Source organism: Perissodus microlepis, chromosome 10 (assembly GCF_051167445.1).
Source record: "Perissodus microlepis isolate ML-2025 ecotype Zambia chromosome 10, ASM5116744v1, whole genome shotgun sequence".
NCBI classification, from domain to species: Eukaryota; Metazoa; Chordata; class Actinopteri; order Cichliformes; family Cichlidae; genus Perissodus; species Perissodus microlepis.
The window spans coordinates 4,730,681-4,758,003 of NC_140470.1; the positions used below are offsets into that span (position 1 = coordinate 4,730,681).

A 27,323-nucleotide genomic window follows, 5' to 3' on the forward strand; every position below is an offset into this window, starting at 1 on the left:
GACAGCTTGTACTTATGGCTGCAGCACAAGATTTGTGTTGACCTCAAGATTGAGCCTTGTACAAATATCAGACAAAATGAGGACCCTTCTTGGATTTGCTGCATGAGTCTGATCATCACTGTACCATCTGTGTTTGGAAAATGCTGTCAGCAATGGGTGATGTGCCTTCAAATCAAAATCACTTTAGAGCACAATTAGAGGTTCTGAATTAGCTTTGATTCATTTTCAATTAATTGCCCAGGTGTTCTTGAAAGATACAGAATAGATATCCTTCTACTTTATGTCTTGGAAGACGCCAGTGGTGCGGTGATCAAATGCAGATCAATCATCAGCCCCAGTCTTGTACCATTTGGACAGATACCGGGTGTTCTGATTTTTTTTATCATTTAAGAAGAAGTAAATGATGAAAGGTCTCTTGTGTTTGTTGTGCAATAAGGCAGGACTGGGGCTCGGAATCAACTGTAGATATCTGTGATTTTTCTTTTGTACTTGTTTTAAAAGCACAGGACACACCAAGACATTTATTCTTGTACTAGATGAGACAAAGTTCTAGCTCGATACTTTTTCTGGCTCCATTACAGAAAGGACATTGCAGTGGTGGTTGGTGCTCCCCTCGGCTGTTTTCTTCCCAGTTTTTCATTTGTTTTGTGAACTCACTGTCCTCGCTATTTCTCCGTCACCCTCACGGGTTTAATTAACTCTCCCTGTTTGTGAAAATCATTGAAGATGTTTGAAAGTTTCTGCATTTCTACTGATGTTTCAGGATATATATATTTAAATATTCTAAATACAGAGTGCTTTCTGGGCTGAGCTCTTGGATTTTGAGTCTGGCGCTTCAGATTCATCAGGTAAGAAGTGACATTTCATGCTGAATAGGAAGAATTATTTCCTGGAATAAGCAGCTTTGTAGTTACACCAAGTAAGAATCAACTTACTGTATCATCCCACTTTACAGCTGAAGAAAGGCTGTTATGGAATGACATAAATATATACAGACTTAACTGTCTGTAAGTATATAAGCAGGGGTGGGAAGTACTGAAGTACAAATACTTTGTTACTGCACTTAAGTGTTTTATTTTTTGGTACTTGCACTTGAGGATTTATTTAAGCGCCTCGAGGCGACTGAATTCATTTGATTTTTACTTCCTACACTTTGAGAAAGTTATCCTTATTTTCTGCTCACATTTTCAAAACAGACTTGCTACTTTGTGTTTAGCACATTTGAGGAGAGTTAATATTCTACATCATTGTCCACCTTCCAGTCCGATTTGAATCCAATTTTTAAGGAACAATAACACATAAAAGAGAATCCTATAGACGTAAGGTTTAAGAAATCATTTACTGTACATTTACTTGCATATCATTTACTGTACCCACTCATCAACAATCCAGAGATGTTCTGGTTGTGGTGCTTCAGTATAGCTAGTGCTACAGAAGAGAAGCGAACGTAACGGGAGTAACATTTTTAAGTGGCAGGCAAATTCAAATGCAACAGGTTTCCTAAAATTTCAAAATACATAACATATATGTTAACATACTGACATGTAACAAAAATTAGATCTGATTTATTTATTTCCGTTTATTTACTTTTAATTTTTATGGTAAAGATGTCCAACTATCTGCTCTTTGAATTACTGTGATGTAGTAACAATGCAGATAGACAGCACACCTGTAGCACATTTGTAGTTGATTAAACCTGAAAAAGAAAAACTCCACTAGGTTTACCAGAAGCCGCTATTGATCACAGCCCTGCCAGCATTATCACTATAGGCTAATGAGTTTGTAGATGCAGTGAGGGTGGGGTGTTGGTGGGGTGTTGGTTCCCCTCATAGATGAGAGATTACAGTTCATGCATCAGAAACATTTCAATTAAAGACATTTTTCAGACATAGTCTTGAGAGATATTTGCAGAAAGTGAAGTAAAGATAACAATAATTGGAAATATTAGAAAGTCTGGTTGGTCTAGATTAGTGTCAGCTGATACAGATATAGGATCAACACTGACCCGAACATTTGGTGAGTTAAAAACTTGATCTGAATCTTTTAGACACTCAAATCATTTGTCAAGTGTAGTTATTTACAAGTCACAACAAGTGAATGAATAACTTACTGTACTTAGTTACTTTGCCCTCTGGGGAACAGACTGCAATATCAACCCTTCTAACGTGCTTATAAGGTGTTTCTCTTGTCTCTTCTTTATGTGCTGAGGCTAGTATATCAGCAAATAGCTGATATCTTATATATTGCCCCCACTAATGTATTGGTTGGGCTCAATCTGCAATTCTCAGTCTGCCAGAAATGTTACTATTGATGAACTGTTGCCCATACCTGTTTTTGGAGAGGATGACATTAAGGAGCCTGAGATTTTGCACTTAGATTATATCCACATGTTAATTTGTTGACTTTTCCTTGGTTACTCCCAAGAATTTACCCTTTGTCTAAATTTACCCTTCATTCAGCAGTGTAACAAAACAACACTGCACAGCCTTTATCCTTACATTGTACAGCGTTACATAATTCATTATTGCCAATAGTCCTGCCGTGATGAGAATGTCTTGAAGTTTCTCCTGTAGATGGGATGTGGTGACTGCAAAGCTGCAGAAAGTTTCATATTGCATTTCTTGTATTTCTTTGTCCAGTTTTTTAATTAGGAAATAAAAACAATTTTCGCAACAGGATCTAAACAGGAACTCTCACACAGTATCTGTTTTTGATTTGATAATTTAGACAGTATTGCATCTTTTCTTCACTCTCTGTTAACCAGACTGCAGTTCTCACAGGATAGACTCCTAGAGCATCCCTGTGGCTTTATTATCCCAAATGTATCATTGAGAGTTGCTGCCATCCGTATTACACGATGGACGGGAGCTAATAGGTCCTTAGAGGGCCCAGACGTTCCTATTAGAAAGTCTTCTCAAGACAAGCAGTCAGACTGTCAAGACTCCAAACTGTCCATTTAACCTGATTGGAGTTCATCTTTTCCAGCCTTGCCCTTATCCGTTACATACCGTACGTCTACGCTCACTTTGAGCTCAGTAGCTGAGCAGTGCTGCTTGCCTTAGAAATTCAAATATCCTTGTATGCATAGCAGTATAGTCATTTTCTGTTATGTTGATCTGTAACCATTTTGCCTTTCTGTAACATCATATCTACGTCAGAATCAATGTGGGTATTGTATACGCTGAGAAAATGACATTTTCCCATAATACTTGTTGAAGATTTCTCAGGTGCAGTGACAGTTTGCTGTCATCCTTTCAGTGGAGCTGTAGTTTTCTGTGTGACATGCCACATATTCCTACAGTGGGAGAGAGTTCATTTCTCCAAGCTTGCTTTGCTGTGGATAGCAGGCGTATTATCTGTCAAGAGTTGGTCTTCAGTGGTTGCAACTTGGACGTTCTCCTGATAATATTTAGCTCAGTCGCACATGATGGTCTCGTCCTCCTTAAAAGCCTTTGCTTTACATTTCCACATGACTTGTTCCAACCAGCTTTTACTGTAAAATTTATGAGTCAGCTCTTAAAGGCTGTGCCCTGCTGAGTTCTCACAACAGACACCCCCCTTCCTCTCTTCCAGATATCCCCGATCAGACAGGCTCAGCTCAGCCACGATGCTACTACCTTAAAGCTATTAGATGAACAGTCTACAGCTCAGAGGCCTTGAGGGAGGTCAGAGAGCACTTAACCAAATGACAACTGTTTTCTGTTAGCATTCGACAGAAGAGCAACCTTTTAACAATATTACTTTATTTGATTCATTTTTAGAAATCCTTCACATCAAAAGTTTTCTCTGGTAGTGCTGCAGCGTAGAATTCCATTTGGGTTTTCAAAGAAAACGACAGCGCTGATTCTAAATTTGATCAGTGCAAGTTCAGGCTTATATTTTCCATCACAAGGTGCTTTTTTGGGAATAGTTTGTATAAATTAAACTATCATGAATTCTTGAATTAAATTACAACCACTTTCAGCCCCAGTTCAAAGTCATCAAAAAACTAAAACTGTAAAAACATTTTAGTCAACTGAAATGTGAAGAAAGTGGTAATGTTTGATGCAAGATAACAAGTAACAGTGTTTTAAATGTAATTTTAGGTGTATCCTTATCTTGTGTCATGATTTCAGTGCATGCTTTCCAGCTTCTATTTGATTCTAACTAAAAGCAACTTCAAAGCTTTTGCACATTTTCCTCCTATCCTGAGCTTCCTATCTCTTTGAATGTAATTTCATCGAGAGCAAGACTGTCATATGGTACTCTATATCCCATCGGCAAGAAGCACTTAAGTGGAGTTTTTAATACCCCAAAACCTTCTTGAGGATTTGTCGCTTTGAAGGCGAGAATTTTGACTGCTTTTCTTATCAGACGTTATCAGGAAAGTCTTAACCTTTGAACTTCCTTTTATCCATGCACCTGTGGGATGAACTATTGTAGCTGTCTTTCTTTTCTGTCACCCTGCAGCACACTGTCTACAACTTTCCTATGCTGCAGGCACGTTTTAAGCTATCTCTCAATATTAGAGGATAAGCACAGGGAGCTGATCACCTCCTAGGTTATAGATTTTTCCAAATGCAACAGTGTCACTATCTGCTCACTTGTAGCTCTGTCTTCTTTTCGTTTTCAGTCTTCTTTACATGCAAATTTACACAAAAGCTTTCATGATTGAAAGCAATTTAGACAAAACCTATTTAAGTCTTATTTGAACAATCATGGCTTCAGTGGTGTGGAATAAAACTACAGTCTGGAGCTCAGCTGCAACGCTCCTAAAAAATAAACAGCAATTCATGTTTTCTGTTTTCCTGTTAAATGCACAGCGCTCGGGCTAATCTCCTGCTGTGAATGTTCTAAAAAGACAACACTGCTCAACATTAGGATATTGCTAAGCATTGCAGCACTCTTATAATTTACAAAACAGCATGGCTTGGTAGTATAGTGGTGAGGCAAGACAAATCAGAAATACACTCATGAATCCCACAAGCGTCTGAAAAACACAGACGATGATGCACCTCCTCTTCTCTTGCTTTTGTTTGCTCTCCAGGGTGATGTTTCACTTGTGCCTCGTGGTTTTTGAGTTTATGTTATTGCTTTTCTAACGTTACAGCACAACCGTCATGCTATCATTTGCAACTCTGATTCTAAAAAAAAAATAAAATCAGGCATTGTCTAAAATGTAAAAAACAAAAAACACAGAATGTAATGATTTGGATTAAATTCAAACACAAAAACATGTCAAATGTTTAAACAGAGAAAAACAATGTGACTTTGAATTTGATAGGAACAGCATCCACACTTGAACAACAGTCTGTGAAAGTCTGGGAACTGAGAAGACCAGCTGCTGGAATGTTGTCCTGTTCTTGTCTGTTATCAGATCACATCATGATGTGCTAAATGTTTTCAACTGGTGAGAGGTCTGGACTGCAGGCAGGGCAGTTCAGCACGATGCCATGGTGTTGTAATAGACACAGTATGCGGTATAGATGGGTGCATATGTTGATCCTAAACTTCCATAAACCTTTCAGCATTTATTGTGCTTTTAAAGTGTCTCGGTTTACATATTTGACGTGTTTTCTATGTTTCATTGTGAAAAAAAATATGGATTTATGACTAGTTGTCCCAACTGGTTGATTGAGGTTGATTATTGGGCGAAGGAGAGCAACATTTGGAGGTGGTAGAAGAACCTGGGGGAGTTACCCCACTTTAATCTCTCTCTGCTTCTGTCTTTCAATCCAACTTTCAGAAGAGAAAGAGAAAACTCGCAGAGCTCTTAACAAGAATTCAATACATTTGGACAGATTAGCACAAACCTGAACCCCAAACACCTGTCGAGACCATTCAGCAAAGCATTCTTTGAAAGTAAAGTACAGAGCTGATTATACGTGAGCAGTATCTTAGTATGTGCACGGTTCAGTCAGCCTACTTTCTCATCGGCTTGAGATCAGAGTGGTTCCTGAACATTTACTGCCTTCATGCTTCTCATCCACGGCTCAAGGATTTGCTTTTAGTTTTATAGATGCTGAATTTAGAGCATGTAATTTCACACGTCCTCTCGAGTTATACTTGAAATGTAACATTATGTGCTCATTTCACACAGTTGTGTTGTTGGTGATAAAATGAGTTCAGCTGCAGTCCAGCTCAAGAGGTTTGGAAATAGGCGAGCTGAGTGTGTTTTTACAAGTTTTGCTGCCCACTTGCCTTTTGTGTGTAGTGGCCAATATATAAAAAGGAAAAAAAAAGGCTGAGGACTTTTAGGCTCGTTAGGTGCGATTCTTTCCACTGGTATGCTTTTGTAACCATGTTCTTCACATCCGTAGTCTGTGAGCAATGTAGTTTTACGGTATTCCCATCGTACAAACTTTGGCTTATACTCAGTTCAGTGCCTTGAAATGAGGTTTTTGTATAATTTGGCATTAATGACTAAGCAGATGCTGTGTTCCTCATGACGTGATACATCTATCTGAACACGTATAATCAGCTCTGTACTTTACTTTCAAAGATCACAATAAAACATGCACCACAAATGTAGTCTTTAACTCGTCTCTCCTCTGTGGTGTCTTTTTCCCACCAGGATCCCGACCCAGATTAGAGGATGCCGCCCCTCGGATTGTAGAGCATCCCTCTGATTTAATTGTGTCCAAGGGGGAGCCAGCTACCCTCAACTGTAAGGCTGAGGGGCGTCCGACCCCGATGGTGGAATGGTACAAAGACGGAGAGCGGGTCGAGACGGATCGAGAGGACCCTCGGTCCCACAGGATGCTATTACCCAGTGGCTCCCTCTTCTTTCTGCGAATTGTACATGGAAGACGAAGCAAACCTGATGAGGGTGTGTATGTGTGTGTGGCGCGCAACTACTTGGGTGAAGCAGTCAGTCGCAATGCATCGCTGGAAGTGGCAAGTAAGTGTCTTTGATGTTTTTGCTATAAGGCTCAGTTGTGGAGCTTGTGTGAGTGTGTGTAGGTGTGTGTGTGTGTGTTTTAGCGTGGGTTCACAGCAACTGTGATCTCAGTGTTTTGTGCTTGTATTATAAATTAAAAAGCCTATAGCACGAGAGAAAGGATGGTTCCTTATGAGCAGCACTGGGCGATGGTGGGGAGGACAAACTCTGCATTAACAGACAAAACCAGGCTCAGGGAGGGGCAACCATCTGTTGTGATCTGTTGGCTGGGAGGTGAAGGAAGACAGAAAAAAGAGTGCCTCATGAGAAGTCACCCAGCTGCCTGAGCCTATAGCATCACAGGTTCCAGCCCTTTAAAGTCTAACTTAAAAGTAGGGAATGCCCTCTCTCTCTTGAATCCAAACTGGGAGCTGGTTCCACAGCAGAGGGGCTTTGCTGGTTCGGCAAAATACTAAGCAGCAGAGGCAACAAGAAACAAAAGAATATGGTGTATATTGAGAAAAGCAGTCCACATAACAAGTGTCAAATATCATGTAATTTCAGTAAAAATGAACTAAATCACAGATAAAACTCAACAAAAAATAACATTAGCTGCGTTTTAAAAGCAGAGGTGTGCCGAGGAAACTTCAAACACTCTGCTCTCTTATCATCGCTTTCACTTGGCTGAGTTAACTTAAGACACCACCCCTGACCTTGGTGTCAGATCTCCTGGCAGCTTTACCCGGAGCCCACCCCCCCACAAATGGCCCACTCACCCTTCTCTCCAGCCTCCACTGCCCAGGCCTCTGTGACCAGGCCTGTTAATGTAGATAGATGACAGCTAGCTCCGACAACAGAGATAACAGTTGTCGCCACTGGACAGGAAAGCTGAAAAACTGTCTCGCAGGGAGGGGACCAAAGGCCACTGTTAGTTGGCAGCTTCTCACTAGCAGATGTTCGATCCTTAAAATGCAACATTCTCCTGTCAGATGGGTTTCCAACAAACACCTCTTGATTTTTCTCCCCATAACCATGCTTCCTGTTAACAGTGAGATTGGGCAGAGCCAATTAAATCTTTGCTGCTAGAGTCTCTTATTTTCTTTAGTTTTAGAAAATCATTATAAAGTAAAAGTTTATTTTGACAGCGGCAGCAGGTAATTTCAAGAAATCCTGTCAGTTTATAATACAAACATAGTTGGGGACTAGTTAATTGCTCTCTCTGTGTAGACATATAATATGACTTGTCAGATGACATCTATAATGAGCAGAATCATTGTTGTGACAGTGATAGCCAGGCTCTACTCTGATATCTTTCTTAAGCTGCTCATTTAGACAAACCTGCCTCCAGCAGCTGTTGCAGATTCACATTTCCTCTAATCCCCCTCACTCAGGCTTCTCCTAGTATCGACCGCCCTTTAAAACTATAACCATCTCTTGTTGCACTAACGGAAAGCAGCTGAATATGGTCAAACAAACCCTGATCCCCACTAAAAACTAGCAAAGCCCTAGCTTCTTGTGCAACACTTTGCAGCCAGGTGTCATATTTTCTTGAAATGCTCTCCCCACAAAGTTAATAATAAGACTGAATTCCCCCCGTTCGCCTCAACAGAAGAACGGCCCATGAATCATTCTACATCCTCCATAAGCAGCTGGGATCTGCAGAGTGTGTCCGTCACCCCGACTAAAGCGTTCCTCAAGTAGTGTGAAGAATTACCTTTCACTTTGGTCTCGCTCTGTTTCAGTATCAACATCAGCTGCGGGGTGTTTTTTGAAGTGTAAGCTGTATGTGGAAACCTGGACAGGTAGAGTAGGTGGAGGTGTTGTGAATCACTTTTCACTTTTCAAAAAGTGGAAAGGAATGAATCAGCGACAGAGGCCTTACATTTCTCGCTCCACATGAATAATCCCCAGTGTTTTCCTCAACTCTTTCTTCGTGCTGTGCTAGTTTTAAGCTCTTCTTAAGACATGCAAAGATGCTCCTCCTGCTTTTCTTCCTTCATCACATTAGCATAGCGCTTAACCAAAAGTTTTTATGTTTTCCAGCACCCTTACCATATATCTGACAGCTGTTAAAGGTTACCAGAGAGTTTAATCTTCTTTGTAGGCCCACATCAACAAAATCTAACACTCAATCTCTGTGAGGTGGTGGAGGGTCACAAGGGTTTATCTATAACACCAGTGTGATTTCAGCCCACTAGCTGATCAGTCCTGTTTCTGTATATCCAGCTTCCTCCATTAATACTGTGGTGTCATGAGGTGACATTGTGCACAGCTGCCTGCAGACACACACATGTACATGGACATAACTTGGCACACAGAGGTTGCTTTCACAGATAAGCGTCCCTAATCCATGTTGGTAGAGGGAAAACCGATGTATTTTTACTTGTGTCTTCATGCCAGCACACAGACACACTTTTGGAGTATCGCCCCCAGAGAGAGACAGAGACTGAGGTTGTATAGAACAAACAGTTGCCAAAGCCAAAGCCAGGCCAGTGCCAGCTCCTTCCAGGCCCCTCTGCACGGCACCAATGGGGCCTGAGATGAGGCCAGAGGCACATAAGCCTGCCTGGAGCTGCCTGGGGGGCTCAGCATGGCACCAAAAAGGCGCAAGATGGCACTTGGTGGCATGGTGTCACTTTGCTCCCCAGCCGGTGACTTGGAAGCACTGAGGGCAAACTGAGAGAGAGCTGCATTGTGTATTGGTGTGTATATTTGGTACTGAGGTGAAAGCCAACACAGCGGGAAGGGTGGAAGGTTCAGGAGGTTTAACCCCTCACGGACCATCTGCTGTAAGCTGAGAAGCAGGCAGGGTGATGACAGCCAGTGTGCTGCAGTATGGATAAACTGGCTGAATTTCCCAGCGCTGACAAACATGCCTGGAACTGCTTTATTTTGAAAAGATTTATATCACATGTTAGTCCCTTAATGTTCTTTATGTATACACCAAAAGTGACAGAAGCAAAAAGTAGATATGTTTCTACCAGACGTTCTTTCATGTAGAATTGAAGCAACACTCCCTCAGCTTAGCTGTAGCTTGGAAGTTATGGATACTTCACCAGAAATCTTCTTTTGAAGATGAAAGAGCTGTTCAGGCTTAAAAAGATGGCTCTAAAATGTTTATCGGTTCCTCAGTGACAGAGAACATCTGCTGTCGTCAGCTCAGATTCAGTCTGCAATGTTTAACACATATTATTTGCACTAGCTCCCATAATTCCCACACCTCACAGCACATCCTCATGCCTAAACAGCAGAACAGGTCGATCACCAGTGACTCATGAAATATATATGAGCTGTTCCTTGCACTGCTCATAAAGACTGACAACAATGTCATATAGAGACGGAGGCTGAGATTATACCTTATAACGAGCCACAACATTTTTCAAGTAATTCCATTACAATAGCCCCAGAAAGCACCGACACCACAAGCATGCCAGAGAGGTACATACAAGTGACTCAAATTACCTAAAGTTAATCCTTCTAGACAGCTAACGACCAAAGCTCACTTTAAACTTTAAACCTTAGGAGTATCCAAATGTGTTCGTCCACTGTGTAGCTGTTATGAAAGGTGAAGATGTCTGTAGAGAGAAAAAACTTTTTTGTACCAATCCATAAAAATCTTTTTAATGCTGTGGATTTGGGCATTTTTACATGGGGGCCGATTCAGTCTGGAGCCAAGGACTACGGCTTTTGGCATTTCCATGTAGGATTATTTTTTTCCCACAGACTACCTGTTGACTATTTAAAAAAAACTGCTTGGTTAGGTTTAGGGGAAAAAAGCCTTTGGGTTAAAATAAACCCGATTACAATATAAAGTACAAGGCAAAAAAAAAATCACCACATATGTCTTATTAGTGAAGTTGTGTGAATACAAAGAGTAGTATTCCAAATAAAAAGATATCTATGTGTGCCTTAGAAAAAATTTTATGGGTCAGCATCACTCCAAGGTTTTGGAATGGAATTTTACAAATGATGATGAGAGCTAAAATTAGGAAGTTTTAGTTGAATTTATGAACCCTTAATAAACATAGTTATTCAGAAGAAGTTAAATAACTTTCTTTCTTTCTTTTCTTTTCACAAGTTTTTTGCAGGTACGATTGTGTTTAATCATTTTTTCACACCAGTAAACAGACCATTGTTCTTTTGCAAGTATTTATTCCGTGCTAATTACACACTCAATACCTCATTAAGGATGGTTCTACTTAGTTGCCTACTTAGTTTGCATTTATTAATGACACATTTGATGAATGGATGCTGGATCCAAAAACTGTTAGTCTTTTGAAGTGTCAGCAGATGTAGCTAAACCTCACAGGTGATGTTGCTAGCAGCTGAAAGTAATTCTACATTTTAAAAAAAATATTTTGCATTAGATGATGTGTTGCTACATAATACATTTGAGAGCTTTTAAAAAAATGCTGGAACAAAAGGGAGTAGTCATACCAACAGAATTACTGCACAATTTCTTTGACTTTGTGCTGTTTGTGTAGCTGTTATTTAGCAGTAGTCCCAGCCTGTGTGTAGCACTGCCCTGCTTTAAGAGCACATCCTCCATCTCTAGTATATCCGTCCAAATTGTGTTTTTCACCCCAATCCTATCCGATTTTGCAAGCTAAAAAGGATCCTTCGATCCTAAAAATGTGGCATACAAACTTGTATGGCACGTCTGTTGGAAGCTAGTCAGCACAATAGTCCTAACGGGCCAGAGACCCCTGGGTGGAGATTTGACATTCAGAATGACTTGCCCGAGCTCTTGGCGGCTTTTTACTTTGAGTGCTTTACAACTCTGACATTTTTATTATGCCTGCTACTCTGCCTGGCTTTATTGCTCATGAATATTCACACCAACCGGCGAGGGGAAATGGCGCTTTTTCCAACGTGCTTGGGGCGGAGTCAAAGGAACTTCAAATAAAGCTGACTGTGGTAAACTCTGAGACTTTTATTGCCCCCCAAACCAACTCACACCCGTTGTTCTAAGGTCATTTTGAGGTTAACCTTCACAGATTCAGGATAGCAGCTGTCTTGAGAATTTTAGGGAGTGAACAGGTGGAGACATGATAAAATTGTCTTCCTCTTTCTTTTTTGTGAATTTCATGTGTGTGTGTGTGTGTGTGTAAACATGTGTAAGTCTTTGTACCTATAGTCCAGGCCAACTTTCTCACCCTTTGTAATCCTCTACAGCAGTGTCAGTGTGGGAGAAACAGCTGAACTGCACTGTTACCAGCTGGATGCTGCTTTCCTTTTCCAGCTCTCTCTCTCTCTCTCTCTCTCTCTCTCTCACTCACACACACACACACACACACACACACACACACACACACACACACACACACACACACACACACACACACACACACACACAAAAACTGCAGTGTGTGTGTACACACACCTGTCATACTGGCTTTGATCACTGTGACCCCTGTGCAGAAAAATGAATTTCAAGGTTTATGAATCTGGAAATGAGAAAGGGTTTTGGTGGGTTTAGGGAAGTTAGGAGAGCAGGACAGAAAAGTGGTGTGGTGTGGCTTTCTTAAAAGAGCATTCGCTCTCCACGCTGCCTGTGCCGTCCTAGAACTGATCTGTATCTCTGCTGGTAACCCCGGTGGTTTGAAGCCATATGGGACGTGATAGGAGTTCTGTCGAGGCTGTGTCACAAACAGTGTAGTACAGCCGTGCTGATCCGTGGATTTATGCACTCTGTATATGTATGGCTAAGTGGCCATTGACCCGCAGTCATACCGCAGCCAGGCAAGTGTAAACAGAGGCTGAGGTCAGTGCTGTTAACACCAGAATGAAAATGGACATTTAAATAAAGCTGCTGTTGTTGCTGAATCACATGTGATTTGTGTGCTTTCCACTTAAAGAAGGTATAAAAACATAACATGACATAACATAACATAGCATAACATAACAACATAATCTTCAAGTGATTAAGGTTTTGCTGTTCAAGCTAGCATAATTTGGAAACCTACTGACTATCAGCTGATGACTCAGTATCTTTGAGTAACAGCCAATGTTTCAGGCCTTCCAGTATATCAGCAGATGTCTGGGCCAAGATCTCCTGTTCCATTGGACATCTGTTTGCAGTCCAACTATAAATACTGACAAAAAAGTCACTTTCTTGTCACATAATAGTCAATGATTTCTGAAATTGTATCTCATCCCCCATTCAGCTCTCGTCATTTGCTTGCCACATCGACCAAAGAATACTCAAATGCCTGTGTGTGGAGGCTGTATTACTAATAGACTTAAGCTTCTTTTACACTGTTAATAACCTTTCAGATTTTTCAGTTAGCCTTTTAAAGCTGTTACTCTATTTGAATCAGCTGATGTTATCATATCATTATGTCTTAGATGTCTTTCAAAGAGAGGTTATTGACATATGCTGATATCTAAAATTGAGCTGGAAATCTTCAGCACTTAAATAAGTGTGACGCTTGTAACGTCTCCATAACTGGTTGCTCATAGCATTAGTAAGCAGTCCTCTCATTAGCAAAGAATTTGCTTGCTGAGTCTCACATTCAGACCTCCCAGCATTTTTGCTTGCATCCACAGCAGCATGGTAATGTTCTCCACCAGCTGCCTGATATTGACTTCAGGGTCAATATCCTTTACTATACCTACATACTTACCATGGAAAGGTTTGTGTTTGTTTTTATTCACCGCACTAACAGAGTGACACTACCATCACCACTCCTACTAAACTCTGCAGCAGCAGAACTCTCAGTTGCTCAGAGATAACAGACCCATCCTCTTTGTGTTTGCGTGTGTGTGTATTTGTGTGACCTCAGAGGTGTGTCCATGCTTCACTAATGGGATTGTAGGTCTCGGCCTTGCGGAGCACAGAGCTGGTGGTTATTCTGATCTTAGAAAGGGGGGATCAGATGGCCGAAGTGAGGCTGTCAGCTTAACCCCCTCTGTATGATCCCACCGTCTGCTGGTCGTTGAGCCAGACCCACTAGCCAAACACTTCTCCAGAGGATAACCATGAATTAATTAGACCATTGAGTGTGTGTGTGCGCGTGTGTGTTCCGAGAGACAAAAGCCAAAGGGTGAGGGGTTAGACTGGGGGTTGGGGGTGGTTTAGGAGGGTGGGGGGGCATTGACAACAGGTGATGTAGCCTCCTCCCCCTCTTCAACAACAGTGTAACACAGAGGCCATGGGGGATGCAGACAACAATAAAGGTCCCGTGCTCCAACTGTTGTGTCCAATCACGCCCCATTGTGTCTCTGCGCTACTGATCGCAGGCACTGCACTGCCTTATACACGAGGTACTCTGCTAAATCACAGGGCTAGTTGGTAGCATGAATATGTTGCATTTGTTCTTTAAGATATTCAAGATGAACTCAAATTAACCACTTGAGCCATCAGCACAACTGAAGGGTTGTTTTCTCTGTCTGTTTTGCCTGAAAAATGTGAAAAATGTTAGGGCCAATGGACAACAATTTTACTTTGTTGTAGGGCTGCCAAAGTAAATAGGCTTCTAAGAGTTTGGCTAACAGGGCTTATGGAGGAAACCAAACATCACAGTGAACAATTTGGAATGAACACATGTACTTTTGCACCCCTAGTCTGCATATATGTATTAGTCATGTGATTTGGTTAAGAATATAATTCATTGTTGGCAGTCTTACAGGATGCATAATGACCTCCTGTTTGAGCTCATTGAGGCCAACAATAGCCCTCTGGCAGAACTACACAAGGGGTGTGTGGTGTGAATGTATTGCTCCAGGGCACAGAATAGAAAGAAAAGCAAATCTGGAAGTTGGTAGCTTAGTAGACACAAAGATTGAAAGGGTGATAAAGCACCAATCATTTACTCGGTTTCAGGTTACATGCTAAATGTATTCCTGTAATTATTGCTTGTATGTAGTTGACAGGCCATTGTTTTGCATTGCCTGATATTGCTCTGCACAGGGCAAAAGTAGAGCTAGGGTAAACCTACCCAGACTGCTCTGCTCTTTTGAGCCTGAGCCCCCTGCAGCAGCACTCCTACTGCACCAATGGAGAAGCCTCATTGAAATTAATAAAGATTATGTGTTTTTTAATGTGCTGCTAATGTCAGTCTGAGTGTCTGTAGGGGGAATCATGATAAAACACAGCTAGAGAGAAAGCAGAACAACAACTATAATGACAGCAATAATGAGATGCAACCATGGAATAGCCGGCAAGGCAAAAAACAAGACAAATACAAGAATCATGGAAAGTGGCAGTTTGGTAAGAGCTACGGAGGGGATAGCGTAAAATAAATCCATCAATTCATCAGAAACAACATGAAGCAGTGCACATCCTGGAGAGTTCCAGGCATCTTTCATGACATACAGTGAGCACGAGAGGCAAACGCAATCAATGCTTGCTTTGAAAGAAATCAATCAAATGCAATCAGAGTATTATAACAGAGCAGATAAAAAGAGCGTTTGTTAAAGCAACAGAGGCACAAGTATCCAAGTAGACATTAAGCCTCAAAATAGAGCAGTTTGCAGGACTCTTTGCTGTAACTGAACCAAGAGCTATTGGGAATGTCATTATATTATTAAACAACAGATTGTTGTCGTTTATGAGCACATCTTAATTAAAGGAAAGGTCAGTGGAGAGTATTAGCAGAAAACGGCTGTCAGAACTGAAGATTTAGTTTTGGTTGACTTTATTTAGTCGCTGGACAATGCTGTGCAGTCAGTATGTTCCATCCTATCCTGGTGACTGAAAACCCTAAAATCATTAGATCATAGATCCCAGTAGATGGGAATCTCATTTCAATTGGTGTATAGCCCATCTTAAGTAGTCTTAAGAGTCATCCTTGTTATTTGTCAGTCGATTCAGCAATCATTAGTCATCTCGCTCTAATAGTTGGACAGCTTCTCATTACTGCTCCCCTCGAGCTAAATTTAGGTTAAATATGGTAAAGTATATATATGATGATTCTAACGATTTCTCAGCAGAAAATATCTTTCTGTCCCAAATCACTACTGTTAAATGTTAAATTATCATTGCTCCCTGTCTCCATATAAATAAGGAGTTTATGTTCTTCACTTGTATCCTAAGGACTGCTGTGGTCTTATTAAGACCAATCTCTCAATTCTTTCGCAATTCAATCATGTTTTACTGTATAAATTCCTCGAGTTTTAACATCAGCCTTGCTGAATGTCCCACTTGAGTGTATCCGCCAGCATCCTGTTGCTGGTTTTGTGACTGTTTCCTTCTCTGACATCTCTTGACTAGGGATGGGTATCGTTTAGATTTTATCCGATACCAGTACCAAACTGGTACTTTTGAAACGGTGCCGGTGCTTAAACGGTGCTCGAACCGGTGCTTAAAGAATGGAGAACACACACTCCAAAAACCTCTTATGTTTAGCTGTTTTTTTGTAAAAAGATAACAATGTTAGCCTTTTCTGCAGCTATGGGGCATATATGGTATCACTCTTGGCTGGAAGCAGTGCTTAAACAATGGAAAAAACACAAACTTTATCCAAAAACCTCTCATGTTTAGCTGTTTCCCTCTTTTTCTTTGGTCATTTTAGCCTTTTTGGCCAGGGTGAAGGGAGTACCTGCCATCAAACAAGAAGACAGCCGCATGTAACTACGACGGTGTTTGCTAGTTCACCTTACATGCATTAATGTAATAACGTGGTTAGCCTACTCAACGTAAATTACACACGAACAACATTAAGCGACTCACCCAGAGAAGAACGGCTGCTGCTGCCATCATCATCCGTCATCATTTCTGCTACACTGGCAGGGCTATGGGCCAGGACTCTCCTCTTCAGGTTCTTGGGGGATGTTGCGTCCGATAACAGGCACCACACCCGCAGTAGATGTGCTCGGTGTGAGCTCTTGCAGCAAGCTATCAAATACGGTGCATTTCTCAGCTTTAAAAAAAACCCATTGCCAGGTGTTTCATCAGATTCGAGGTGTTACCTCCTTTGCACAGTATCAGCTTAAAGCACTTGTTGCAGGATGCTGAGTTTGCATTTTTTGCTGTGAAGTACAGCCAGACTTTGACCGCTTCGCCTTGGGCATTTTTAATCTGTAGCTCTGCTCTAAAAGAACGTACGTACCTGGGCCCGCCTACTATCCTTGGAAACGTAAAATGATTGGCTAGAATTCAAAGTGTATGACATCTCAGGGAAAAAAAAGCACCGAAAAAAAGCACCGAAATAACATACTCTATGGTGCTGACGAGGAGCACTCAGGTATTTGGCTGTTGTCAAAGTGACTTTGGTCTTTACTCCTACCCATTTGTCACAATTTAGTTCATTTTGGAAAGTTTCCGTAGTTTGATATGTGCCATTTTGAGATATGTGAGGTGTGTTATTCTGATCCTGCATGGTCACAGTCCTTACTGGTTTACATCTTCATTTAGCCACAAAAGTTTCCCTTTTTCTATTATTCAATGCCAGAATAATACAGATCAGCAGTTCTTTGTGGTAAAAGAGGCATTTCAGGGGGACTTAAGCATATTTGACCTATGTGCAAATGGTAGCTATGAGGGCAAACGGCTGTGGAGAATGCTTATTGATTTCTACTGGTGTGTATTTGCACAAGATTCATTTCTCCTTAGGATGCATTTGTGTTAGAAAAGGTCAGTGAACAGGGGCTTTAGTCATTCAAGCAGAGCTAAAGGGATTTCTGGTCCAAGATCCATCTGTTTTTGGAGTTTGTTGACAGGGCGGAAAATTAAAACTGTTGCTCTTCCCTCCCTCAGTCCTACCACAGCCACCCCTTCCCTGTTAGTGCAGGGTTATGATCAGGCATGGCACACAAACAGGCTAAAAAGTGTGCTGGGCACATGGCAGGATGCAAGTTTGGACCATCTGCTCCAGTTATGTGAACACATTTGAGTGTTTTCAATAGGGAGAGCTGCTGCATCAGTTGGGCAACAGCCATAAGTTGTTTAAGTGGACAGAGAGAGCTGACAAGGGGTTAGTTGACACAGACACCGGCTTGTCTCCAACAGAAAGATGCTTATGTTGCATGTGTCAATGACTGGTTTGCACCTCTCTGCTTTCGACTGTGTGGCAGGAAAGGCGACCTAACAGTGAAAGAACATGAACGCATAAAAGAGACGGGGCTGTGTGTGTACCTGTGTGTCCAGTCAACACTGCTGAGACAACTGTTGTGATTCGGCTTCTCTAGATTTTGCTTTGGTTTTTGTCAGTGTATTTCCAAGTAAACATTAAGTGAATAATTTAAAGGGATTTTAAAGCAGATGCCAAAACTTTACAAAAAAAACGAAAAGAGAAAGAGTGGTTTTTCCTTTTCAGTGACTGCAGGGTTTATGCAAGTTTTATGTTAAGGTTAGGTGCTATTGTTGGTCTGACCATAGTCTAAATTCTTCTCATAAAGTTTCACTTGAATTGCCTTATTGTTAGAGCTGAATTCAGCTCTAACAATAAGGCTCATTGCCACCATCCCACGCAATAGTCAATAATTAATAGTGTTGTGTAGGGGCATCCATTGTTCATAGTTGACTGTGCACCCCAATTCACTTAAGGTCGAGTTAAAGAGTGTTTATGGTTTTCCAGATGGATGAACTACAGTAGCCTTGATTGGACCTGAGGGTCAGTTCAGGGCATCTTGGGTTATGGGTTGATGGGGGAGCTTCAGTTGCTTTACAATGGGCGTCTCAATAGCTCTCAGGGACCCTTTTATTCTGCTGCTCTAGGTTCACGTTATGTGCCTAGAGCAGCAGGATGCTAGATTAAAGTAATCCTCTTTTCAAGGCCAGACAATTGTTTTATTAGCTGACCACACACAGGAGGTACAACCACCTCTGTATTGTCATGGGGGACCCTCTGGGAACCGTTTCGGGTGGTATTGGTGGCGGGTGGGCAGATGGAGAGAGGAGGATTGTCATTTCAGTTCTCCTTAGCAATGATATGCATACATTACCAATGCGCCAATTCTCCTTGTTTAAGCTTTTGTATGCTTTCTGAATGTAAGTGTTTGGGTAGAGGAGATTAAACGATTCGGCGATCAATGAACACACATTCCTGTACCATACCTTGGTATGTGGAACATTTTAAACGGAATAATTTCATTCATTAAATCGTAACATGACACATATACGTCTCATAAGTGGTATACAAACATTTACTTACCAAGTCTCATATTTGTCGACATATTCACTGAATTGCACATCATATCATATTAAGTGCATATTTGCATGTCCTCCTCTCCTTTCTCTTGCTTTTTGTAACTTGTGGTCCAAATGTTTTTTCTTTGAATTGTTTTTCCTATCTTGTTTTTGCCAAACAACTCTCATCAAAATGCTGTTTCATCTCCTCTTTTGCTTGCTTGCTAAAGGCATGGCACATTTCCAACTGAAGCAGAAAATGGCCTTTAAACCCTCTCCAAGATGTGTGTGTATGTTTGTGCTGGGAGATTGTTCTTGCAAGCTTTTTTTCCCCCACAACCCTGTCAGATCACGTGTGAGCTACATCGCCTGACCATTTTATTCCACTCAAGCTGAATTCAATATTGACAAATAGTTTGACTATTTCACAAATAGCTGTGGTAATTTGAGGAGACATGATATGTCTCCATATCATCATCATGTCCATGAGAGGAGCATTCTTTTTTGGGGGGGAACAAACCATTGTGTGGCTTCAGGATTCAACTTCATATGCTCCCCAGACGATGTATACCAGTTTCAAATTAACAAAAAGTCCTTTACTATCAATCCAAGATAATCAACTGCCTTCTTTTTTATCATCAAACATACACTTTTGGAAACCATGAACCACTAAATCAGTACACAACTTCATTTAGTTGATAGATCTGATATAGACTGAACATTGAACAGCCATTCACCTTGACCATACCACGTCTAGAGGGCACAATCTAGCACTGTATATCATAAATTCCTGTAAGGACAATATGGCAGTGTAGAAATAAATCTTAACTAAAGCTTTTTGATAATGTGATTGTATTGATCCACACCAGGAAATTGTTTTTTTCTTACTTCTAGCTGCAGATGAAAGGTCAGAAGTCAGGGACAGCTGGCTTCTCTGTTTAAAGAATACCTCTGTTGGTCCGTGCTATGGCTTCCTATTACTTTCATGAGCCAGGGAGCCACCGGTATTAGTTTAATTCCTAAAGCATTAAAGTGTCAGCACATAGTTTGGTCTGCACGTTGCCCAGGTCTGGGTAGTCATGTGCATCCCACCAGGAATTGCTCTGAAACACGAAGATGGAAATAAAAAGGCACAGAGACTCGTGTGCTCTCTTTCACACATACACAGACACACATGGCATGACATGCCAATGGAGTTTTGCAGTGGATTAACCTCAAGGTTGCTGGGTGGGTGAGCACAGCCAGAGATTCAGCATGCTCAGAATTGGGATGAGAACCTTCTGCTGAACCACACATAGGTGAACACGCCCCATTCTCTGATGTTGGAAGGATTTGCACTTAAATGAGAATATGTTTGTGTGTCATAGTTTACAGTAAACTGGCTTCATTTGTGTTTGTTTGCACAAACTTGGGAGATTTTTATTAGTCTTTTGTTAGTGGGAGGGGCCGGGCTAGGGTTGGGCAGGAGAGCTGTAGGGCTTCTTCAGTGTGAGAAGATTTTGCCTGCCAAGTAGTATTTTAATATGGCCCCCCACTTGACTTGAAATATGGCTATTTCAATCAAATGGACCTAGCATTGCCTCAGGCTTGTTCAGCTCTGAGTGGGTTCATGAGTGTGCGTCCAAGTGTAAGGGGGAAGAAAGGGAGGGATAGCAAAGATCCAGCAAGAGACATGCAGGGTTTGCCAAGGCCTTTGATATCATATAAGCATGATTGATATATATTGAGTCTTGGTGCTCCAGAATAACGTGCACCACAGTGTTTGTGGGGTTTTCTTTTAAACGACCATTAATCTGCTTAACATTGGCTTGATCTGACTATCACCTGGCAAATCCAGCCTTTGTTTATACAAATTATATTTACGTCCTACCATCTCCAGGATTATTTATTATTTTATTTTTATTATTTTTATTACAAAGATTATTTTGATTATTTTTTCAGTTGAATTGAATTTGTTGAATTTATAGAGTGCCACTTAATGATATTCATGAAAGAGATTCTTTATATTCTAAAATAAACACCACATTAGAGAAAGAAACCCAAAAATGAGAGAATCCTTTATCAGAATCAGAATATATATATATATATATATATATATATATATATATATATATATATATATATATATATACACACACATATACCGTGCAGGGTATGCACAGTATGTACCACCGGCAGATAGAGGAGGTGGCTGATATCCAGAAATCCTACCAGTGGCTGGACAAAGCTGGACTGAAAGACAGCACAGAGGCACTAATCATGGCAGCACAAGAACAAGCTCTGAGTACAAGATCCATAGAGGCTGGGGTCTATCACACCAGGCAAGACCCCAGGTGCAGGCTGTGTAAAGATGCCCCTGAGACAATCCAGCACATAACAGCAGGGTGTAAGATGCTAGCAGGCAAGGCATACATGGAACGCCATAACCAAGTGGCCGACATAGTGTACAGGAACATCTGTGCCGAGTATAACCTGGAAGTCCCGAGGTCAAAATGGGAGACGCCCCCAAGGGTGGTGGAGAATGACCGAGCTAAGATCCTGTGGGACTTCCAGATACAGACGGACAAAATGGTGGTGGCTAACCAACCGGACATAGTGGTGCTAGACAAACATGAGAAGACGGCCGTAGTGATTGATGTAGCGGTTCCGAATGACAGCAACATCAGAAGGAAGGAACACGAGAAGCTGGAGAAATACCAAGGGCTCAGAGAAGAGCTCGAGAAGATGTGGAGGGTGAAGGTAACGGTGGTCCCCGTGGTAATCGGAGCACTAGGTGCGGTGACTCCCAAGCTAGGCGAGTGGCTCCAGCAGATCCCGGGAACAACATCAGAGATCTCTGTCCAGAAGAGCGCAGTCCTGGGAACAGCTAAGATACTGCGCAGGACCCTCAAGCTCCCAGGCCTCTGGTAGAGGACCCGAGCTTGAAGGATAAACCGCCCACAGGGGCAAGCTGGGTGTTTTATATACATATATATATATATATACCATGACTCAACATATGAACATTACCTGATGCTGCTGAAGTGAAGCAGAGCAAAGGCTTGGCATAATTGTCAGATTGGCATAATTTTAAAAAGTTTACATTTCTTCGGTAGTAAACAACAGAAATGAGGCTTTCTTGTCTGAGGTCATTTTTGAAAAAACAAACATATAAAGCATGAACCACATCAAGTAAGGTACATGTCACGATGCAACTCCGAACTAACGTTGTGCTTCCAAGTTGGTCTGATCTTCCAACTACACACACACACACACTCACACACACTAGCGTCCCTCTAGTCTGTGTGAGATAATGAGCGCCTTTTGTGTCGTCTCGCTGATGCATGTGGGGCGAGACGATGTGGCCTCACAGTCATATTGACTCTAGACTTCACCACTGTCAAGCATTACCTCTTAACCACTACTACCTAGTACTTGCTGCTCCTCATCCATCCTTACACTATCACCTTTTCAACACGTCTGGGTTTGATAAGACACTGAGACCACTGACATTGCTGGGCATTTAGGCTGCAATAAAAGCCATGAAACATCGCACCTTGAAATGTAAAGCGCTTTGGGGTCCATAGGGACTAATTATTAGTCCTTTATTTATCCAGGTAAAAAATCTCATTGAGATTAAAAATCTCATTTTCAAGAGAGACCTGGCATCATGGCAACAAAAGTCAAAATACACATACCACATAAGTATATAACATTTAAAACAAATACAATATCCCATGCCAACACGTGTAAAATATACAATCACACTGAGTAAAAGAGTTATTCTCTCGTTCCTTTAAGACAGACTTAAACTCTCCCAAGGTAACCAATTCTGATAATTTCCCCAAAGTAAAGCGCTATACAAAAGCGCTATACAAATTTACCATTTGACAGATAACTTTATCTGTTTTCCCCCTGCCCCAAAGAGGGGAGGGGCACTCTTAATTTCTCACATTTTAGCACTTATTTCAATTTTGGGTGGTAATTTATATTAAGATAAGATAAGATAAGATAAAACTTTATTAATCCCTCGGGTGGGTTCCTCTGGGAAATTCTGTTTCCAAAAGCACAGCACCGACAGAAGTTACAGTTACAGAATATTATATATATATATATATATATATACACACACACACACACACACACACACACACACACACACACACACACACACATATATAAATACAGAGACATATATAAATAAAATATACGAAGGGGATAAATAGAATAAATAGGAATAAAAATAAAAATACAAGTGAATTGCACATTTCAAGTATTGATATTAAGTGACTGTGATAGTATATATTAAAGCATCGTAAACAGAATCAGAGCATGACATGAATATTGAATCCAATGTAATTTTCTTGGGCTCGCTTCATGATTGTGTTGTAAGAGGAGGTTTATCTATGCTAATAACAGGCTTATAATCTGCTTGTAATGCATCATGGGGACTTGTGGATGTCATTTCAGTGTTGTCTGAGCACAGTGGCTAATAATTGGTTTTCCAGGGGTTTGCTGTGAGACATGCTAGGGCTTTCGTGTGATGTAAATTTGGACTGCAGAGATTTTTCTGTCAGCTTCTGTCCAGGATTGGTAGCCACTTCAGTGCTCTATCAAATTTATTATTTGAGTTGCTTTCTTTTCAATGCACGACCCTTTTAATCACAGTGAGAAAAAAGTGACTTAGTTCTCAGGCTTTAGGACCTAATTTTTTTCATCTAAACAAGGAAATAATTTTTCGTGCTCTTATCAGCATGTCTAGTGAGAGCAGCCATTAGGTTTAGTGGTTGCATGGACAGAGTCTTGTTAAGGTTGGGTGGGTGGGTGGGGGTGGGCCAGCTGCTGTGGCTGTTAAATGGACTCAGCAGTAGCGCTCGTGCTATGGCACATTAAGGAACAAAAGAAGATGGAGGGAATACATTTGTTGGTGGAAGTGGACCTGACATCAGTGAACACGTTATCCAAGTGTGTTCTTGAAGGGGGAGGCATCAAGCAGCACTACTTGGGCTGAGAAGGTGACCCTTGTGGGCTTCTCAAAGGAATAACTGAAATATCCTCTTGATGTGATTCTCATTCATTTAACTTCAGCTCAATTTTACTACTGGCCACATGAGCATTTCCAGGAACCTAAACCACATTATGTCGTTTAGTCAAGGCCATAAAATACACAGGTCAAAAAACTAAATGGCAGCACCAGGACACAAAATGGAATTGCACTTCAAACCAAGTCATGACATTCCACATTTCAGGTCAGAGAATGTAGATAAAGAAATGGTAAGAGCTTCATCACAGTGTGTGTGTGTGTGTGTGTGTGTGCGTGCACTGCGGGGGATTTGTAATCTCCAGTCAGCCTGTAGATTGCTCTGAGCTGGTCATATTGGATGCAGACGGTGCTTTACTGTATTTGCTGCTACAGCTGCTGTGCAGCATATCTGCACAAGTGTGAGTATTTGTATTGGGTGTGGTGAGGAGGAGGATGGTGCTTACAAGGACATCTGTCTCCAACTGTGAGACCCCCACCTCCCCCACGTCCTCTAAAGGCCTTCCATCACCAGGGAAGCAACACGCATACACACCAATATCCTGCGTGGGCCGTTTCATCATGGTGTAATGGCTGATAGGGATCGGAGGGGGTCCACTCGGGGTAATGACAGTGGCTGATAGAAGGTGGCTTCTGATGAGGGCCCCTGATGGGCCTGAGGGCCTAGACTGATATTGCCTTGAGGAACAAGCAGCACCTATAGGGAACAGATAAGATGTATGTATGTGTTTTTTTGTGTGTGTGTGTCTAAGCAGGCCTGATAAAGGGATAAGAAGGATGTTGTACTTGAGCAAAGGAGCAAAAAACATCAGCATGTCTTTGCATGTGTTTACACCAAAGCAGATTGCTTCATGTCAGGAAAGGATGTAAGCTGATGGATTGACAGATGACCAGCTCAATCCCCCACAGCAGAGCTTGAACCTGAGGCTTTTTTTTCAGTTCCCCCTCCTTCCACCGTATGAATATTTATTCTTTTGTGTGTGTGTGTGTGTGTGTGTGTGTGTGTGTGTGTGTGTGTGTTTCACTCCTTGGAACATTAATGACAGTGATAAAGGCATTTAATTAAAAGTGAGCCAGAGCTAACCCCCAGAGGTGTTTTTTATGTCTAATTAAATGCTTAAATGGTGCACTGATATACAGAAGGGTCCTTATACTTTACCCACGTGGTAAATCACACTAGTCTCTTGGTCACAAATAAGTATTACTTCTGTACTTTGTTTTTTATGAAACAGATTAGCTCCTATGATGGCTTCATTTTCAGGATGAGTACTCTATAATTTTCAAATCAATCATTTTGTACACTAGAAGCAGTTGTGGAAAGGCTGACAGTGATCAAACAGATATGGTAGCACGTAAGAGAGGGTGATTCAATTCAATTCAATTCAATTTTATTTATATAGCGCCAAATCACAACAAAAGTCGCCTCAAGGCGCTTCATAGATGGGTGATGATGTGTAATTCTGTTTTCAAGAGATTAAAAGTGTGGATGCAAAAAGAAATCTCTTTAACTATTGTTTAAGTGGGTGATTATTTTCTCGTCTGGGCTTTTTGTTGATAAAATTCTTGTTAAAAATACCCAACCTGGTCTATTTGGGAACTTTGTTTGAGAGCAGTATGGTGAAAAGTTTAGGTTTTAGGGTTCTGAATGAATCCATAGAGACCATTGAGCATTGCTTAAAAATATATGAATTAAGATGTTTAAAGCTCATTCTATTAAGAAATGAACACAAAATATCTGCTGACCACTCTGCTCTTTGACAAGTCTTAAAATGAGATAAAAAGAGCAACAAACCATGACATATTGTACCATTTCAATTTTTATGTTGCAAAAATTAAGCCAAAATGCAGAAACAGTGTGTGAAGTGTGTAGGAATTAAGAGAGAAAGAAGCTGCCAGATGCTTCTTATCAGATTATTAAATGGTCAGTTAATCATCAGCAAGTGTGACTACCTCTTGTTTCTTGACCATAATGCACAGTGCCATGTTTGACAAAAAAACAAACACAGCGTATCAGAATCAACAAAACAAGAATTAAGGTGCCTAATCAAAGTCCAGACATCAACCACATTGAAATGTTGTGGCGGAACCTTAAGAGGGATGTGCATAAAGGAATTTCTGCAAATCTCAAGGAACTAAAGTAACTTTATAAAGAAATCCTTTCACAAAGATGGAAGAGACTAAGAGTTGTATAGAACATAATTACTTGGAGTGCTGAAGGTGGTTTTACAAGCTATTAAATATGGGATCACACAGTGTTTTTGGTGTTTTGGCTTCATTTTTGATAAATAAATCATGCAGTTAAATATTATGTAACAATGTAACAAGTCATGTGTTGTTGTTCATCTAATGTTTGTACTTTAAGGACTAGTAAAGCGCTATACAAATACAGGCCATTTACCATTTAATAATTTGAAATTTGGCAAGGTTCAAGAAGGAAGGAATGTGTTTTTGTAATTATTTTTTGACATATAAAACCTTAAAACTGAGAGTCTTTTTGACCATACATGGATCACACAATAATGCCTAAAACTGTACAAGATCAACAGGACCCTAAGAGTCCTTAGCAAGTGTTCAATGGGATGTGAAGAACAATACTAGGCCAACTTCAAACCAATTGCTTGAGTCAACATCAAGTATGGGAATTATCAAGGAGATGCTCTGTCCAGAACAGACAGAACTGAGGAGATTGCACTACCAGAAAGCAACATTGCAGACACTGAGGATGGTCTACAAGTACCTTGAAACCACACAAAAATAGGAACCGTGAAGAGGCCACTAGGAAAGCTGCAAACACCAAATAGCTGCAGAGAATAAGACAAGTTCTGAGGAGTCAGCTGAATGGGAAGAACAACATATTTCATTTCCTTCAAGATCTTTCTTTCATTCAGAACTTACGCCTTGGTGGTCGTCAGGTACCCTGCTGGGATAATAAGCTGGACAAATATATATCTAAAATAAAATTGAAATGTAAAATTGTTATCAAATATGAAATGATCAGTAATGCTTGGTTTAAATACCACAATGAATGAAATAGCTGACAAATAAAGAAACTTCATGGATTGATCTTATGAATCCCATTTTGCCACAACATTGTCCACAACTGTTTGAATTTGGACAAATGTGTATTGTCATAGTTGTATGTATTTGAATGGGAGAAGCTTTTCACTGTCCATTTGCAGGATTTTCACTTTAATCTTGTGTCTCGTATCTCCTTATTTTCTATGTCTGTGCTTTGATTAAAGTGCAGCATTCAAGCCCAGTGGTGGGGATTACTCTGGCTTTGTTGAAGGGGTTTAAAGAAAGGGTCAAAGTGCACCCTCTTAATTTGGGCCCCCAAGGGCCTCTAGGTAAGTGCCGGTGCCTAATTAACATCT

The 27,323-nt window shown here is 40.9% G+C and overlaps 1 protein-coding gene across 4 annotated transcripts in view; it reads left to right on the plus strand.

Moving 5' to 3' along the window:
* Positions 1 to 27,323, plus strand: part of robo3 (roundabout, axon guidance receptor, homolog 3 (Drosophila)) — a 156,268-nt gene that overhangs the window by 75,383 nt on the left and 53,562 nt on the right. For all 4 annotated transcript variants that reach the window (XM_084941569.1, XM_084941566.1, XM_084941567.1 and 1 more), the window contains exon 2: positions 6,554 to 6,880. In XM_084941569.1, coding sequence (XP_084797695.1) covers positions 6,554 to 6,880 — 327 coding nt within the window. The remainder of the gene's footprint in view (positions 1 to 6,553; positions 6,881 to 27,323) is intronic.